The sequence below is a fragment of the Hippichthys cyanospilos genome, chromosome 3, assembly GCF_059441005.1.
Source record: "Hippichthys cyanospilos isolate Australia breed blue-spotted pipefish chromosome 3, RoL_Hcya_1.0, whole genome shotgun sequence".
NCBI lineage: Eukaryota > Metazoa > Chordata > Actinopteri > Syngnathiformes > Syngnathidae > Hippichthys > Hippichthys cyanospilos.
Window position 1 is genome coordinate 29,803,751 of NC_142371.1, and position 19,808 is coordinate 29,823,558.

At 39.1% G+C, this 19,808-nt stretch overlaps 1 protein-coding gene across 1 annotated transcript in view; it reads right to left on the bottom strand.

Annotated features, from left to right (window-relative positions):
- Nucleotides 1-19,808, bottom strand: part of LOC148426775 (collagen alpha-1(XIV) chain-like) — a 112,878-nt gene that overhangs the window by 87,428 nt on the left and 5,642 nt on the right. The window contains exons 3-5 of the mRNA XM_088409747.1: nucleotides 12,965-13,081; nucleotides 8,562-8,705; nucleotides 6,770-6,868 (exon numbers count right to left, since the gene is read on the bottom strand). Of these exons, the coding sequence (XP_088265873.1) occupies nucleotides 6,770-6,868; nucleotides 8,562-8,705; nucleotides 12,965-13,081 (360 nt within the window). The remainder of the gene's footprint in view (nucleotides 1-6,769; nucleotides 6,869-8,561; nucleotides 8,706-12,964; nucleotides 13,082-19,808) is intronic.

Here is a 19,808-nt window from a genome sequence, read left to right on the forward strand (position 1 = left end):
CAGAGAAGTCCCCAAAGTGCAGTGTCATACAATTAGCTTAACCTCGCAGCGAACCCTATTACTTAATTGAGGACAAGGACAAAAGTCTGGCAAGTGCACCCTCTCTCTACCCAGCATGCAAACCAAAGTGAGCGATGGTCGATGTTCTCCCGAGACTGTGAATCGACACCCAGCTTGTGCAAAGCCAACTCAGCGTTGAATAGAAACGATTCAGCTGTGGGCCATAGTGTAATGCAATTAATGACACATTGGCAAGATTGAATGTGCGGTGGGGGGGGGGGGGGGGGGGTGCAAATGGCAGACGACATGAGATGAGTTTCCACCGTGAGGCCTTTTGCTGCCTCCTCGCTTGGCATTGAAGTTTATGTTCATTATTTTTCAATTCTCCTCCCTGCTTTTCCTGCTGCTCTTCATCGTGTCATATTTATACGGGCTCACCAGCTGTCATCATCATCATCATCATCACTCTACCCTCTTGTGAACTGGCAACATAAGCAGATGATTCAAATTATGTTGAAGCCTTCAATGACTTCAATGGGCTGCTGCCTGCCATAATAGTTCGCCAACATGGTGACATATTTTGGGACATAAACTTTTACCGTCTCTTTGCCACAACATGCAGATGGGAAATGCACAAACAAGAAATTGATTAAAACAATGACGGCAGAAATGTAAGCAACCAAGTGGAAGAAGAAGAAGCTGCTGCGCATGCATAACAATATTGCTGGCAGTATGCCATTTGATAGAACACTGCTGAAATTTGCACAGGACAAGATTAAAAAAAAGCTTGCTGAATTCTGCAAGCGGATAACCTTAGATGTCATCTTGTGGTGTGTTTCGCTTTCATTTACTGCCTCATTGAAAAGCACTAGAGACGGGTTTACACTGCATGGTTCAAATGATACGAGATGTTTTTCTTGCTGTCCAATTGTTTATTGCCGCCCAGTGTTGTCTGTCTGGCTTTTCAAATAAACTTACCACCAAATGAATCAAGTCAGTTTTTTTTTATAAAGAGGCAATTCACAACCCAAGTTATCTCGAGGCACTTCACATAAGAAAAGCATGTCCAACCACACTCCTCACAAATCAAACAACAAGCTGAACCCAACATTAGCAAGCACTTGGCAATTGAATGCTTGGGATCACTCACACAAACAGGGATCAAATTTAATGAGGTACACTTTACTTTTGGATTTTGGAACCGATAACTAATGTATATGCGAGTTTTACAAAAACAATACAACAATCTTGCCAATCATTTGAAGAGCTATCAAATCTATTTGAATGATTTATTTACTGTACAGCCGGCCACCACTGTTTGGGAGGGATTGGGAACTTCTCGGTCAAATATAGCCAAAATTTGCATATAGTTTATGCCCCACTGAAATGTATTGGGAAAGAATAACTTTAACTAATCCCCAAACGCTAAAAAAAATCATTCAATACACGGAACATAGTACAATACTAAATATACTAACACAATACTACAAAAAATTGCTGATGATTACATGCTGAGAAACCCTGTATCATTAAATTTGAGAGCACAGAATGTCTGAACAATGGTTCATTGAGCTTTAAAATATGACTTTACAACCAATCACAGATTTTATATGAAATAAAAAATATCTGATCCAGTTGATCAGATATGTGTAAAGCAGACATGTCCAAAGTCTTGCCCAGGAGCAGAATGCGGTTTGAGGTCACATTTTATCTGGCTTGCCTCCTCTGTCATAAAAACTAATCATTTCTGCCCCCCGCTTCATGTCTCTTAATTGCAACGCGCGTAGCTCCTCACCCCTTAAAATGTAGAATGGGACCTGGAAGTTGATTTCACGCTGTCATATTAAGGAGCGTCCCAATTGCCTTAAACAGGCATAGAGATGCAAAGTTAGATCATGGAGGTGCTTCCACAGGCTAGCTCAAATCTAAGATTATAATGTAAAATGAAGTTAACAGTAAAATATCATGTTTCAAAAGAACTCAAATGAAGATGACTAACACGCATTTGAATTGGTGGTCGGATGAAAAAATGAACATCAGCCAAAAATTTAGCAGCTAAATTGTGAGCCCAAAAGTTTTCACCCCATCCAAATCTGACCCATCTTTCCAACATTTCTGGACAACCCTGGTATAAAGCTGTCTGCTTCAACTGAGTAAATAAAGAGCGATAGGATACGAGGGTCTTTAAAAGGAATGAGGAAGCCGTGTGCATAACATTGATTGTATTGACAATAATAATTATTTGATTATTAATTGCAGTACTGCAACTCAATGAATAATCGCACGCCAAACCTACACCAACAGATGTAGTAGCAGTGTTGTTGTCCGTAGCACAGGATGCAAGAGCATCTGCTACAAGAGGGAAATACAAAGTTCTAAATTAAAGGGCCATCAGGAGAGTGCAAAGTATCCTCCTTAGCAGAGGTAATTACAGAGCCAAAGAACTCACATAGAGTCACAAATAAAGGATGTCTGACACAGGGGTTTCTGTGAGGGAGGAAGCTTGCGAGGGTGATGCTGGAACATGACGCTCCCTTCCATCTTTCACTATCAGAACGTTCGATGTCAACAGAATCGCATTGGCCTTCGGTTCAACTTGACTACATGTGTCCCTTGGGTTCATTGCATGTGCCTGTGCATGTTTATGTGTGTGCTGGTCTTATGCTTCAGTGATTTTGCCCTTTATTGTTCATTTGAGAGTGTATGCACGAGGCTCTTATTGCTTTTAGTGTTCTGTAACAAGCTCGCATTTGTACTTAATCTTATTGTTGACTTGTTCATGGCTTTTTATGTTGTTAATATGTAGATTTGACTTACATTTGGATGAAGTGAAGTCATATAATTAACAACAAAAAGACCAAATGAGCATTTGTTGTGTATTAGGTTATATTTGATTTTTTTTAACCAGTAGCTAGGCTTCCTTCTAAGCAATGTCATCCCTCTCTATGAGAGCAAATGAGAGCAAATGAGCATTTGAGCATCTAATATTAGGTTGTATTAGAGTTTTTTTAACCAGTAGCTTGCAATGTCATCCCTCTCTATGACTCTGAAACCAATTCAACCAAGAGTGTATTAACAAAAGTATGTGACACAGTATTTGTTATAATTTGCAACCTCTAACCGAATCGTAGCAACTCTCAGTGCAACAAAGACCATTAAAGCTGATAGTGAAAGCGAAAAGATGTGTGTGCTTGTGCTGTCAAGAGATTCAAAAATGAATAATTAAGACATGTACTGTACTTGACTGATCTAATTAATCGCTTCTCATGCTTCCCTAAAAAACTCAGGGAAAAAAAAAACTTCAACCAGCTTTTGTTTTCCAAGAAACCCGGTGTTATTGTGGCAGATGAACAGATTTATATACAACAACAAAAATAAGCTTCAGTAATTAATTTTCTTTGACAGACTTTACCAGATGCAGTACCTGCTGCCATATTTGAGAATAGTCCCAAGTGCCAGTTGCAACCTTTTGTTTCAATCTTTAGGAAGAGTTATGCTGTTTCTTTTATCAATGGCCAAATAATTTGAAAATAGCAAATAAAACATTGTCCAACCTGTCCATCACAGACTTGTTCAATCGTTGGATGTTCCAGTTTAGTTTAGCAAAAAGCTTTGTGAACACCTCAAGCACAAGAAGCTTGATGCATATAAACAAATCTAATAAACATACAGAAATCATAACATTTGTTACATTGGATTAGTTAAATTGGATTAAAAACACTTTAACTATGACTTTAATGAATCGATTGTAATTATTTTGTTATTTTGACACCTCTGTTTTGTGCTTCTGTTCTCAAAATGTTAATAAAAGGTCATACTTTCATTGGAAACAAAATGTGGTTTCAAAGATCTGTCGTGACTTACGGTGCATGTAAAATTTTGGGCTCAACCGGAGATTAAAATCTGTTTAACTACTTGGAGGCTAATGAACAACATCTGTGACACACACACACATAAACATCACTGTTTGATCTGATGCCACACAGCTGTCCAAATAATCATCTATCAGCTATCATTTTTGAGGCAACATTGGTTAGGGCCAACTTCCAATAAAAATACATTACTGCCTAACACGAGTCTCACTAATGAATTTGTTCTTGCTTTGAAAAGTAAAACAAGCATCCTGTATGTAATGTGCTGTATGAGTAGTTAGAGAGATAGGATAAGAGGGTTTCTAAAAGGAATGAGGAAGTAGTGTGCATACGATTGATTGTCTGATAGTGTCAGACACCCAATCTTAGAAGGAAAAGCTATAGGAAGGAAGGGAGGAAAAATGCTCTGTAAAAGTAACAATATTGAAATAAAAAAATATGGTGACAGGCCAATACTGAAATGCTTAGACCTTTGTTCTGTGAGAATAATGTTTGTCTGTGAATGTTTAAATTTACATCCTTTTGGCCCAGTAATTCATCAACCTTAACTTTGTTTTTCTCAGAGCAGATATTGACATGGACAGAGGTAGGGGTTGGGGGGAAGAGTCATTGATAGATTATTTAAATCCGGCATTTAAGTTGCAGACCTACACAGGAGCAGAGTTACGTGTTAGTTTCACTGAGGAGTAGAGGGCAGCTGTTGAAGAAAGTGCTTGCGCAAAGCATAAAACAGTAAAGTAGTTACAGTTGCCAAGAAAATGCTCTTGCCCATTCGACACGATAACATAGACTGTTTCAGGGTTATGAATGCAGATCTCGCACGGTGAAATTAATTAAAATGATATAATACTATACGCACAAACACCTGCCCGTGATAGAAGCCCTAATAAGTCACAAAGGAACATAAAAGAACACCTTTCATTCATCCAGAGTGTGACATTATCATCATCACCACAGTACACAAAAGCTCAGAGACACGCAAGGCATTCATTGACTACTGACGCACAGCGGCATACTATTATAAAGCCCAAGAGATGTGAAGCACAACACTAATGAAGGTCACCTTTGCTGCAGTGAGTGGTTGTGATAAAGCAGCGAGAAGGAAATTCAAATGTCTAATCTATCAACAGAGAGGAGAGGATGAGAAGATAGAACAGGGGCTGCAATTATTTGATGGTAAAGTTTTGTCTATTGAAAGAAATCTGTCATTAAAAAAAACTTTTTTGGGCAAGTTAAAAAAAAAAAAGATCATATACAGTAATTATTTCCTGTCACTGTGGAAGGGGTGTATTGGTTGATCTATTCGTCTCGAACCATATCGGTTCGTATATCACCGTTTAGTGCATACAAATTGATGATGACTATGCAAGCTAATTGCACTATATGCACTCCAAGACACGTAGAAGTACACTTGCACTTAAATCAGTTTGCCAAACGGGAGTAAACAAATTACACAAGAACAAAACAACAATATACAAACAAGAGATTGAAGGCCCACAGACAGCGGGATATCCATGGATTGTGTTTTGGTTTGTCAGGCGCCATTGCCTGGGGAGAAATAAAAGTGGAGCTGCCAAGAAATGCTATTGTTAGGTTAAGCTAACTGCTAACCACTCACACGCTGCTGTCGAGTCCTCTAAAGCCAGATCCTTAACACACAAAATCGGCGATGTGGGAAAACAACTAGCGGAAAATAGCTCTAAGTTGGGAATTGTTGCATTGATTAAATTGTGGAAACCTGGCTACATGCTCAGATTCCCCACACCTCATTGCAACAGTATTTGAGGGTAACCATGGAATAAAGTCAAGTTAGCTTTTATTTTCAGTCTTAACACAAACTGGCTTCATTGAAACTACATGAATGGTTCTGAGATGTTGCAATCCCTCTACAAACTATGATGAATTCCCTCCATGCAAAATGGAATCCCAATAATAACCCAGCCTAACGTGCAGAAGACTAACCAAGCTGCCAGAGTAAAATGAGGTTCTGTCCGTTTAACTTCTATCCATTCACACCACATGCTAGAATGAGCACTAAGTATTTTTCCAAAAATGACTTGTAGTTGTGTTTAAAACTTTCTGTTCTATTAGAAACAGCTACGAGCATTCCAAATCCCGCCATAATAAACTTTATAAGCACACAGAAAACATTCACAGAAAACACAGACAGAAAACTCATTGGAAGTAAAGAACTGCTCAAACCAGTTTTTTTTTTTTTTTTTTTAGCAAAATGCGACTTTTTTGTTGTTGTTTTCCATCTGTGTTTACATTGAAATGTTTTTTGTAATACACAATAAACAGTGAACCTTTACCACATTTAAAAATTAAGTCTGTTTGGGACGAAGCACAAATAAATCATTCCTGTCTCTTTCATTTCACTGTATTTCAATCTGTAGTGTATGACTAAGGCCGCCAGTTCAAATAAGATCTCAGTTTCAAGATGAAAAGCCAGACAGTCTTGTCTGGGCCGAGGTAGTTCAGGTTTATAGGAAACCACAAAGACGCAAGACCCTCCTTGACAAATACATCACTCAGCCCTGTGTGTACACAACTCTGAATGATTTACCAACAGAGTGTAAATAGGATTAGCATTTGATTTTTGTATTTCTGCAGTTTTCAAGAGGGGGGTTTTGTTGTCACCGGGAAGCACAAAGACTCAGCATGTAGGAAGAAATTCTCCATTATCCAGCTGGACATGGAAAGACCCTGGGCGCACATTTGTTTTGGCATTGAGTTGTAATAAGCTGCTGTTTTGAAATGACCCTGACAGCTGTTTGCGCTGCGCCATTTCATCGCCAGAATAAACACTTTTTTGTTTTATTCTTTTCATATGAGCATCACATTAACGCGCATGTGATGCCCGATCCACATTGCAACTTTGGGCGCATTCATCTTACCTCCGGAGATCTCGTTGACATCTTCGGGCAGAATCAATGAATTGGTCAGGTGCTGTGGCTCCGCATTGCCTCCTCCATCACCCTTGCCCAGCTCAACTGCTGCACATGGAAGAGAATAGACACGTCATATGAAGCACTGTTCTGTGAAACCCCACTACATTGGGGTTCATCCTCTATGCTATACGACTTAAGCAAACATTTTTTTTTGAATGATTACTGGCAAGTCAGATTTTAGAGTTATTGACACAAATTTTAATTAAGATGAGATACGCTGGTATGCTGTGGCAGCCCTGTCAACCAATGCCTACATGGCGGCCATGTTAGCAAGGATGACTTTCCCATCTAAGGCAATTCATAGATATTGAAATTAACTCGTAACTTCTTCATTTCTCAACCGATCCAAGGGCTTCATATACTGTAGGCTGCTGGCATGATAGATGTAAATGACTGTGCAGACTTTGATGCTGAAAGCCTGACACAGTTGTTGTTTGTTGATCACAATGTAGAAAACCATGCTGACTCATATGTACTGTTTCAGCCAACCAATTTGTCTCTTACACCAACATTTACAGAGAGAGATTTGTCTCAAATCAAATGTTCCTGGGTCAGAAAAGCACTGTGCTGCTTAGCCTATTATTCCATATTTTTTGAACTTTAAACTTCACCGGACTACAAACCACATTAAAAATATAACAGAAAATCTGTTTTAGTTATGTATAGGCTGCACCTGACTGTAAGGTACAGGTTGTAACATCAGATATTTACGCAGAAAGATTGTACATGGAAGTTTTAATTTCATGTTTTCATTTAAAATGTTGTTTTAAAACTGCCTTGTTACAGAAAATCCAAGCCTTCAACGCAGACTGAGCATGCTTAAAAATAAGAGCAGCACCAATACAACTTTAACACAATCTTATCATATCTGCACGCTTAGAAATAAGAGCAGCCCCAACATAGTTTCTATATAAAAACGATAGTCAGATTGTTGGAATACTGCACCAAAACAACAGTAACATGTCAGATTGAATTTGCTCATGAGAGGCCCCCTGGTGGAGACTTAAATAGCAGTTCAAATTCAAAATCAATAATTCGATAGCATCTTTTTCTGTCTCCCTTAGTTTACTGAGATATTGCCCTCTGGTGCCCCCCCCCCCCCCCCCCCCCCCCCCCCCAAAAAAAAAAAAATGGATCAGCGAGACAGATTTTGCTAAACAATACTTTATACTATTGCTAACGGGGTCTATTTCGCTTCAGTTTTCTATGCTAGTTCAACAAAAAGCAAATAGGAGTGACAACTAATCAGCTTACACGCTGTACAAGCAATAACTTAAGATCAGGCACCAATGAATACTTTAAATTGTGTGTCATGAGAAAACTATAATCACTGTGCTTTAGTAAGGTTAAATATGTTTTGGGTAAGGGGTAAAATTATATAGTCTCTCTATAGCACAGATTTTCACCTTTTGGTACTAAACAAACTGCATCCCCTGCAATAAATGGGGGTTCACTGGAATAAATTCATACAGCACCTTTCCTCCCAGAAGGTATCGTTTTATAGTGTTGCCTCATTCATCCACTCAAGCAGTAAAAATGAAGTAGGCTATATTGTCAAGGAAGGCAGTAAACAAGTCATTCACACTAATGAGACTATCAGCAGCAACTGTAGTACATCAGTGGATACCTAGGACTTCAAATAGAAATGGAATTTGAACCCCATAGTCATCTTCCAGTTGATAGCTATGTTAAGAATGACCATAATGGCAATACACAAGGTTCAAATGTATGACCGCACCTTTAAATCGGCCCAGCAGTGCTCTGCTCTGAGTACTTCCACTGACAGAAATTACATTGACAACGTAGTCCTTGGACGGGTCGTAGTCTGTTATCAACACTTTGCTGTCGCTTTTTGATATGATGATCTCCCTCTGATGACCACCTATCAGAGCCAGAGTACAAGAAAAAAAGGCCAGTGTTACATTTGTGGAAACTATATCAGTACAGGTTGTTGTATTCACTTACCTGGAGGAATATTTGATGCCCAGTATAAATTAGAACATAGTTCATTCCTGGACATTATTCATTTTCATGAAGCCAAGTCAAGTTTGGTGACTTCCTGTCACCAAAGTGTGACGCTCCAAGAATTGCGCCGCATGGTTCGAGTGTGACAATGTGAAGCTGTGCGTTTAGTTCACCCCATCAAGCCCCACTATCAGCCCACTTCAATTTTGACCCTGCAATCAATAAAGCCATCAAGAAGGTGTGTGCACGCTTTTGGCGGTCACCTATCACCGCAGTCTGATGGATAATGACGCCCTTAGGAGAATGGCAAGGGATAAGAAGAAGGTGAAGAAACAGCAGAGCTCAGCATCCAAACTAAAGCCAGCCAACTAAATACAGTATCACTGTTTTAATTGGATGGATTTATGTTGCTGCACACTTCCAAGCTGTTGAGCTATGTGAAACTTAAAGTGCAATATACATAATCACCTGTTCCTGTGTATGAATAACAATTTCATATTTCTTCTCCAGGCTTCGCTCGCGAGATTAAACATCTTAAGAGACCAACAAATTTCAACAGCATCTACATTACAAACAATGCATATAGACAATGTACATTGTACTATTCTACTATTTTACTTTAAATTTAGTAAATGTGAATGTGAATGTGTGCCAAATCCCTACAACTGATATGGTTTATTAAGACCATATCCAGAAGCAAAAAAACTGCGACCGCAGATAGGCCCTTTAATTGTACTTGATTTGTACCCACAGTTTGTTCCATCTTATTGGCCTATTCACATATGATATTGCACAAAAAACACAGTGAAAAACACGCCTCCCGAGTTTGACACCGAGTGCGGTTTGAGTCTGTTTTCGTCCGATAACACAAAGCAAAGTAAAACATTTGCTTTTCTCCAAGAAAACTGAAGCACGGCAGTTGGAAAGAGAGTCTTTCAGTCAATTCACCTGTTGAAAACAGCCTACTCAACCTAATGTCATTTTGCTTTACCTATGTTTTAAATATTTATTTATTTGTGTGTTTGTTTGTTTATTAAATTCCACTTTTTATTGTTGTTTTAATGCAATGTAGAATATTGTGTTGTGTTCTGGAGTGCCATGAAAGGCACCTTAAAAATGCATTATTATCATTATTACCATTATTATCATTACTATCATTGTTGTTGATAATGGAATTTGTCAGAACACAGGCTTTGGTTCCTGATTGCAGGAGGTGCGAATAAGACTGTCAGAAAACGACCAATCGTTACCAAATTTCACATGGACTTCAAATGTTAACATAGATCTCAAATTTTGAAATTTATGGACATAAGCACTTCCCTCATTGAGCGACAATAACTTGTCTTTGGAGAGGAAGATGACATTATATTCATTCGTTTATTATTTACGTTCGTTAAACCAAAATCTCGTGCATATCTCATGTTGTGCATGTGATTATTTATGATGACTTGTCACCATTTTCCTACATTAAATAAGTGTGCTTTTTTCCCGGACAGAGGTTTTTAGAGCATCTTGTAATGTGAGGTTCAGCTGAGAAGAGCTACTCGTAAACCAGCTTTGAGCTGGTGTGATTGGTTTCTCCACAACCGCCTTTTGCAATTTATGGCAGTGTCACTAAATTAGACATTGTTTATTAATGAAACTCATTTGCATATAGGAAGGCAAATTCTCCGCCAAATATGTGCATATAAGATCATTTAGAAAAGCGCAACATGACCGGCACACAGTGCAGTTAAAGACACATTTCACCATCTGCTCCTGCTTTATGAATTAGACACTATCTGTTTGCTCAATTTTTACCAGGTTGCGCCATGCCAAGGCTGCACAATTCTTTAGTGAATTTGGAGAAACCTGAGTGAACCCTGTCTTCTTCAAATTAATATTACTTGAATTTTTATTATGCATTTTATGATAGTTGATATGAAGATGCTAGACATGAATTTGTCACTTTTGTCATTAGGATCATGTATTTATCACATTTGTCATACCGGATCCCATATTTACTGTTGTGAGTGACTCATTGATTTTTCAGTTGCCAGTCAGTTTCTACGGTTCTTTACTTTGCTTTGAAATATCGGAAAATCAAACTAAGATCTTGGTTTTTAGTGATTGTTGGCAAACTGCCACGTGAATCTATCTTTCTAATTTTTAGTCTGGTTTCTGAGTCTGATTCTCAGAGTAATTCCGAATCTGGTTTCAGAGTCTGGTCTTTCGAGGCCGTTGTGGTTATGTTGCATTTCTGCAAACAATGACTTTTCTTTTCTTCTTCTGTGTCCTGTCTACTTCTGAGTGCTAAATTCTGCTCCTCTCATAAAAATGAAGCTTTTCTGTTTTAATCTGAGCATATGAAATGAAAGGGAGGTCAAAGGAGAACCTGGAAAGCAGATAGATTGTGACTGGATACATTTGCATGGAGAGCTTAACTATCTTGAGAGTGTGTGATACGGAAAGGACACAGTGGAGGGCCAACATTTTTACTGCATATGCTGAGTGCCAAGGAACCACTGCAGCACTTCTACTCCTCCCAGAGAGGGAGCGGCCGTAAATTTGATTTTTTTATTCTCTTCTACGCCGTTAAACACAGCACGAAATTGTCAGACACGGCTTCCCTCACCATAGCTTGTTTGCGGGGGAGTCCATTTTATGTTACAACCTGCTTATTCAGACCTCCTTCTTCTCTTTTACAACGGCTGCACACGAAAGAATTATCTTCAGGGTTTCGACGCCGCATTAATACAGAACAATTGTGAGGTAGGCAGCATGGTCAGGGACTTTATGTGACAAAGATGTATGGCCGTGAAGGTAGAGACGCTGTGATTACAAGAAACATCAATGGCAATTAGCTTGATCGGTGAATGTATTATACAAGTGCAGATCAGATGAGGTCATTTCAGACATTTTAACACTCTTCACTTCTTTACAATAGGCAGGATGAAATGCTGGATGTTTGCCTCGCATCGATTGTCAGCTTGAGCATCATAACTCATTAAAGGGTGCTACTTGCCTAACACTTTCAACCTGCCGACATGGAGTTGTAATGAACTTTTTCTCATCTCCAATTTAGCAAAGATGGAAGATAATCTTGTTGAGTGTAGACCCTTGGAGGAGATGTTATGAGACATAACATAAATCATAATTCCCTGAATATGAGACACACTTTTTTCCCCAAAAATGAAGGGCAAAAGTATGAGCGTGTCCTATAAACGGTAACTTAAAAATCAGAATGCTCCATCAACCACGTAAGCCGAGTTAGGACGTACGAATGCGCATTTCAATATGGATGTAGTCTTACTTACGGCAATTACAATAATGGAACAAGCTAGTGGGCGGAAATCAGTTAGCTGTTAGCAATTAGTGTCAGTTTGGGCTAACAGCAACTCGTGTTAGCCGAGTTTGTTACCATATTATTTTCAATATAAGAAGCGAACAGACTGAACCAATGTCCGAGTCCATCCTTGTTCACACAGAGAGACATTAAAGTAGATATCAGTTGGAAACCATGAAACTGTGAGAAAGTTTGATGCTAATGAATGTGTCCAGAAACTGAACAGATTGGTGCGATAGAAAAGCTAGGTAAATACTGATTTTATGACAATTAATCAATGACTTGCAGTTATAAATACAAAGAAAATATGAAGGAATTACAAAGATGAAATTTATACTGTGTTAAGAATTCTTAAGTGCTCCAGGTTGTAATGTTTACTGATATCTTATCGCGAAATGTGTGCTTTTAATTTGGAAGGATGTGCTGTATTTTAATTTGCACTTTTACAGTACATACGCCGTTTTCATTCAGCCTTTAGAGGTGCTGTAATCAATGACGTGAGCGTGCATTTCAATTTATTCCATTTGTTATTGATGGTTTGCATTGCTGTCCGTGTTTTATCGTTGTTATTGCCAAACTGTTTGTGCGTCCTACACACAGTACGCTAGAAAATAGCAGAATTTGACCCTAAAATTAGGGGTGCGTTCCATACACAGGTGCATCCTAGGTTTGGGGAATTATGGTATTACATAATTGTTCCTAGAACAGAGAAAATTCAAGTCATTACTTTGACCCTCTTCATTGAGTCGGCGCCAGTTGGCAGAGCACATTTTTTCCCCGTATGTGATTGTTCAGAGAGTTGTAATTATTTTTGTAAGTAAAAATAATGCTTTAGGACAAATCCGTCTTACCTGGTATACTGTTGTAGAGGAACAAGTAGCTATCAAAGTCGCCTTTGGGCTCCTTCCATGAGACAAGCAAGTTGTTTGGTTTCAGCACTTTGAAACGCAGCCTCCTCGGAGGTGGAACTGAAGGAACACATTATGATCAACACTTCTGTCATGGGAAATTAGTCATGAGTCGATTAATCAAAAGTATATTAATTAAAATGATCCTAGTCAGGAGGGACACAAGTAAGAAGAAGGAAATATTTCCTCCCTCCTTACTCCGATAATATGTAAAGCATTTGGCAATGAGCCTTTTGTGAACACATTTTACATGCAATGAATCCCAGCACTCCCTAAATTTATTGCTAAAACAACATTCAGGACCCGTCCCACCCGACCCAAAGGCGGAGAGAGGCTCCCCTTTCATCCATCGGGGTGAACCCCAATGTACAGGCACTAAGCTGGGGGGCAAGAGGTATGCCCACTCCTGCGCCTCTCGCCATGAAAAACTCTAGTGGAAAAGAGTCCAACCCTCTTAAGAGGATTGGTACCAGAGCCCAAGCTGCGTGTGGAGGCGAGTCCGACTATATCTGGTCGGAACTTCTCAACCTCGCACACCAGCTCAGGCTCCTTCCCATCTAGAGGGATGACATTCCATGTCTCTAGAGCCTGCTTCTGCAGCCGGGGATCGGACCGGCACGGTCCCCGCCCTTGGCTGCCGCTCACCTCGCACTGCACACGACCCCTGTGAGCCTTCCTGCAGGTGGTGAGCCCATGGAAAGCACAAGTTTTTACCGTTTTCTCAAGTTCTGACTTTTTATAAATTTCCAACATTAAACACACATACAATATTGATATCAGACAACTATAACATCTCAACTGAACCTAAAACACTTTTTCACTCAAGAGACTGATGAGTGGAACTATGAATTCTGCTCTTTACGAGAAAATCCTGAGCTGGAACGATCAGTCTTCAGTTTATAAACTCAAGCTGTACAGCACTTGAATTCGGCCTCTAACGTCCTGACTTGAATGCAATTGAAATGCTGCGGCATGACCTTAAAAAGGTTGTTCATGCTCAAAAGCTTTCCATCCATCCATCCATTTTCTATAGCCGCTTATCCTCAAAGGCTTGGGTCACAGGCTTGCTGGTGCCTATTCCAGCTGCCTACACCAAGCTGGTTGCCAGACAATTGCAGGGCACACAGAGACAAACAACCATTCACACTCATAATCACACCTAAGGGTAATTGAAAGTGTCCAATACACCTGCCATGAATGTTTTCGAATGTGGGAGGAAGCCGGAGTGACCGCGGGCTTGGGGAGAACATGCAAACTCCACACAGGAAGGTCGGAGTGAGCTGGAATCAAATTCAGAACTGGGGACTGTGAGGCCAACGTGCTAACCACTCTTCCACTGAGCCATTCCAGTGTTGTTAAATTAGAACAATTGTGCAAGGAAGAGTGTACCGAAAAATCTCTACACAAGATTTGAATGACTCATTGCCAGGTATAAAAAAAAAAAAAAATGACTTGAGTTCAGGTGTACTAGCTGAAGATGGCCAAACAAGCTATGAGATTGAGGCCAATAATCGTTTTTCACATATTGCCAGGTGGCCTTGGACGTCTATATGAATATTGCAATCATTTATTTAGATTGGCAATGTTTATTTAGATTATTATAATCTGAAATTTAAATCATTTGATGATTTTAAATGTTAGTAGCGAATCTATAGCTGAAACTATAGCTGGAAACACTGTTTTGGTTTGTTGTTCTTCTAAGGCTCTTTCACTGATCCCCGTGTTATTTGATTATGGTATGGAGACACAATGCAGTACAGAAGTCTTCATGCATCTATCAAATAATCCAAATGCATTGTGCAAAACTATATAATTACACCTCACCACAATAAGACCCTATGAATAATTCACCGCCACTGGGAACATTATAACTCTGGTAGCGTTTGGTGTGTGCTTGATAGTGTTTGAATGGAGTTGGCAGGAGATTAATAACGAGACCTTCCCTTTGCATGTCAAAGAACACACCCGTACACGCGCTGAATTATAATTAACAAATGTAAAAATTGAAGGAGACAGCTATAATGCTGAATGTGTGCCAAGGTCTGTACATCGAGGTAATCCAAGAGACCGTAACTGTGATTAATGAATATGGATATAATATAGATAATAGCAGTGGATGCCGACTGAAATTGAGGGTTTCTCATTTAAACTCTTCTTCACAGGTCAGCACATCTGCCACATACAAAATATGCAGAATATTCAAGCTCTACATTTCACTCTCTTTTGTTTAATTTCCAAGATGCTTTTGGGGATTTTGAAGGGAAAAGTGCTGAATCATAGCCATTTTGAATAATACAGTGGCTATATTCAAACAAGCAATGGTTCTCAAGCTTGTATCAATGACATAGCTCCTGTGAAATATTTTTTTCAGCCAAGTACACCTCAATGGGTGCGAAACATTTTTGGCATACAACATTTTGCAAAGGAGTCATTATAACACAATTTAGCAATTCGTGGCTTGATGTTCAATTTAATTTTCTCTTACTTCGAAAAGAAAACTATACTGTTTCAATCGTGGTATAAAAATCAATAAATTACATTTGCTGATACATGCAGAAACTCTGTTGAAATCTCACATCCATCCTGCCGTGCCTTGACATAACCCCCCTTTGAGAACCACTGCACGAATGAACAGTATGCTATATGTTTTGTATACTATATACCTGTAACCCAGCCATATATTTTCCAAACAAGTGCCATTTATAGCGGCTTCCCTTTGCTCACCACCGAGCTTTGCATAAAACTCATGCTAGGCAGTGAAATTAAAGACCATTCTCAAAGTAGTAAATTAATGACTTACTCAGCAACAACAGTTTTTGCACCGGAAAATAGTCTGAGGCGTTGAAGCCTCCGTGAAGGGCCTTGCATATAAACACATTCCCATTGTTTTGGCAAATGAAAGGAATCCAATCAAAGACAATATCGAGTACATTTTCTTGCAGCATGGCGCTGTGAATTCCATTCAAAGGCATTTCAACAAGAGGCTAATTAGCGTAATCTTAAACTAAGTGGGAGGTGTGAGCCAGAAAAGAATCATTACTGGTGGTCATTACATTCCTGGCGGATATATAAATGTTTACTTTCCAAGGCCTCTGCCCCGTGGCTTTTAAAAATGAGTTTACAGATTTACAGTAGTTCATTTTATACCTTAAAATATTACCTTCTGCTCAAACCTTTATTGTCTTGAAGCTTTCATGCTTTGGTCACAGAATGAAAATAGGAATACCATCCGCTAGGATTGAAAGCGAAACACCGGCACATGGACCACAAACAAGCAGGCTGTTCATTCAGTGTAGTGGCCAGATTAGGTAGTACACAACTGGAATGATGAAATCCTCTGTCACACTTGGGTTACTTCGAAGATCCCATTGTGCTGCACTTCTTTTCACCTCGCAATATAACAATGTCCGGCCTGGTGAATGACTGGTAACCAGCCCATGGCATACAGTTTACGTAAGGCTCAAGGCATATGGTAAGTGTTTAGGCTTACGTGCCGTAATTATTTTATTAGTAGGGACGGTTTTTATTGTGGATTACTTCCAGCATTTGTTCAACCAGGAGAGACAAACAGGACATAGTAGACTGACTCAGAGTCTTGAGAAACTAAAGTGACACAATTTACCCATCCAATTGATAATTTAGGGAACATTATTGTGGCTCACTGTCCATTTGCTGACAATCCTTGCCAAGACAAATAAACAAACAAAAAAAAACGTAATTTATACAATATTCCATTCACCTTATGCTCCCATCAAGTGAAGTTATTTTTTTTAAGTAAGCCCATGGATGCGGCTAATCGTTTAAATCATTATTGCTGGGCAAAACTTGAAAGTTATCATTTACTGAAGTTACAGTTAGCCATGCGAGGAAGTTATTAGCAGGAAAAACAAGCTGGAGTTGATCATATGGATATAATATTACATACACTAACAAAATTGATTGCATATTTTTGGAGTTTGGAAAACATATTTTTCCTCAGACCTGGAACACATCAGAGATCATTCCACAACCTAAGACAGAAATTGACACTCGTCATGCGATAGAAACAGTATAATTGAATTTCACTGTAGCTTTTGATATTTGTGTTCAGACACGTTTGTTCTATGAATTTCAATGCCATGGTTTTACAAAGAATATAAATTGATGATCAGACAGCTATTTATCAAACAGGAAACTTATTTAATGGAAGTTTGTTTGGAGGTCATAATAATTATGGTTATCTTGAGTTGCAGTTGGGGGGTTCAACCAGATTGCATTGGTGCCCCCCACTTCCCCAGTGACAGGATATGGTATCTGAACCTTTTTGGCATTGCATTTTGGCGTAAAATCATCATATGTGAGTGCAAAATCTACCAGAGGAAAAAAAATGTGTCTACTGGAACTAAAAACACCCAGATATGTATAGGTTTTTTTTATCATTTTAATTTATTTTGATGATAACATGCAAACAGTGTCAGAAGGGGGAGGAATAAGTAACTGAACCTTCACATTTAACAGTTGGTTGCTCCCCCAGTGGCAGCAATAACTTCAACCAAACACTCCCTAAAGTTGCAGATCAGTTTGACACATTGATCAGGATTAATCTTGGACCATTCCTTTTTTCAAAATTGCTGCAGTTCAGTCAAACTCTTTGGACGTGCGGCCTGAATCATTGTGATGCAGCCATGCCACAGCATCTCAATGGAGTTGGTCAGGATTTTTATTTGGCCACTCTCTAATGTGTATTTTGTTCTTCTGCAACCATTCTGAAGTTCTTGTATTTTGGATCATTGTTGTATTGCAGCATACATCCCCTCTTCAGCTTCTACTCTCCAATGGGCTCACATATTCCTACAAAACACTTTGATTAACCTTTGAATTTGTGTTTCTATAAATGATAGCTCATTGTCCAGGCCCTGAGGCAGCAAAACAGGCCCAAACCAAGCCGCTCTCTCTACCTGCATCATTTTCCATCAGTTTTCCTCCACACATGACATTGTATGTTCCTCCTAAATAGTTCAACTTTAGTTTCATCAATCCACATAATATTTTGCTAAAGGGTTCCCTAGAGTATCTCAGTGCCTATCAGCAAAACTTAAATGTGCAGTAATGTTTTTTTGTTTTTTGACGGCAGAATGTGTAATCCATCCACGAGCACCCTTCCTTTCCAGTGTTTTACATAAAGTTGATGTATTTACAGCAAAATTGGACTGTGGCAATGATTTCTGTAAGTCTTTAGCAGACACTCTTGGGGTCTTGTTTTGTCTTGATTATTCTGCGTTGAACTGTTGGCATCCTTTTTGATTGAAGGCCAATCCTTCAGGGCGGAGTGACGGTGCCAAACTCTCTCCATTTGAAGATAATTTCTCTAACTGTGGTTTGATGAACATCCAGACCTTTAGACATGGCTTTTCAATTCTTGATCACTGGTTTTTAGGGCGCTCTTTTGAGCAAGGCGTGATGCACTTAACAGTGTCTGCTTTTAACCGGGTGTTTCATCAAGAGATAATTCTTAGCCGATCTGTGTTTACAGTGGGCAGAGAAGCTTTGAGCGATTCCTCAGTGGTTGGACACACCCTAACTTAAATTATTTGGAATAAACAACAAAATCAACATGAATTGGTCTCAACCTCTATTTATTCCTCTTCTGTTTTTCCATTGTTGGCATGTTACTCTCATTAAAAACACGAAAACCTTAAGGTGTTTGGTTGGTTTTAGATAGAGCCTTAGTTTATGATAGTGTATGATTTTAGAAAATATGAGGTCACATTTAATAGTGATTTTATGCAGAAATGTGACAAATTCCAAAAGGTCCAAATACGTTTTCATGCCACTGTGTGCAGACGATTTAACAAACTACACTGTTAGTAGTCTATGATCATGATAGTTGTAAGGCATATTTTTTTTCATGTGGTTTTCGAATAGTGTATTGTACAGTTAAGGTTAATGTGGAATTTCAGGAAGAATAGTGTTGACAACTGTCTGAGATCATGGAGAGCCTAAAAAAAAATGAAAATAAAAATCAAAAGGCTCCATTAATAACAAAAGGGCCCACATTGGTGGGTCCACTTCACATCACACCCATAACTCCATTCGTTCCAGAGTGCTTGGAGATCGTGACAAGCTGGATTCCACTCGACAGACATTGAATGGTGAGGAGCTGCCTCTTGATTGGCTTTGGCTAAATGAGCATTATTTAAATTCAAAGCAGGTACTTCCACCTCATTCTGCCTTTTGTTTATGAATTAATGCTTTCACCTCAGTGGCTTCACTCACGAGTTCATTATAGCTGGAATCATCATTGGCCACCACAAAGTCACTCACACTTACTGTCTGCCCTCTAACCACACACATTCAACTGCACAAATGCATACATTGATTATTGCAGACACACACACTTGATGTCGTATTTCGACCTGCACCACGTTAATTAGATAAGCAACACAATCAATTGAAATAAATGAGTATTCACACAGAAGCTGGGCACATGTAGGGAGTGTACACACACTTTAAGTAGCTTGATTGAGTAGCTGGACTATAATACAAACACTGGATTATCAAAAATTTGAAAATGTGGAAAACAACAAAACTCACTCCTATTAATCTGCTGCCTGCACAGCTGCAACGCAAAAATATTTCTACTTGCACCCTCTGGGGGCCGAGTAGGGAACAAAATTAATACATTTCATTTCTCCTTAGCAAGTATTTCATGCTATGTTGTGGACTTTGGTTTGAAAAAACAGATTTACAGCACACAAATTCACAGTTGTACTGCCCACTGAACAAAAGAAGCAAAACATAATATAGT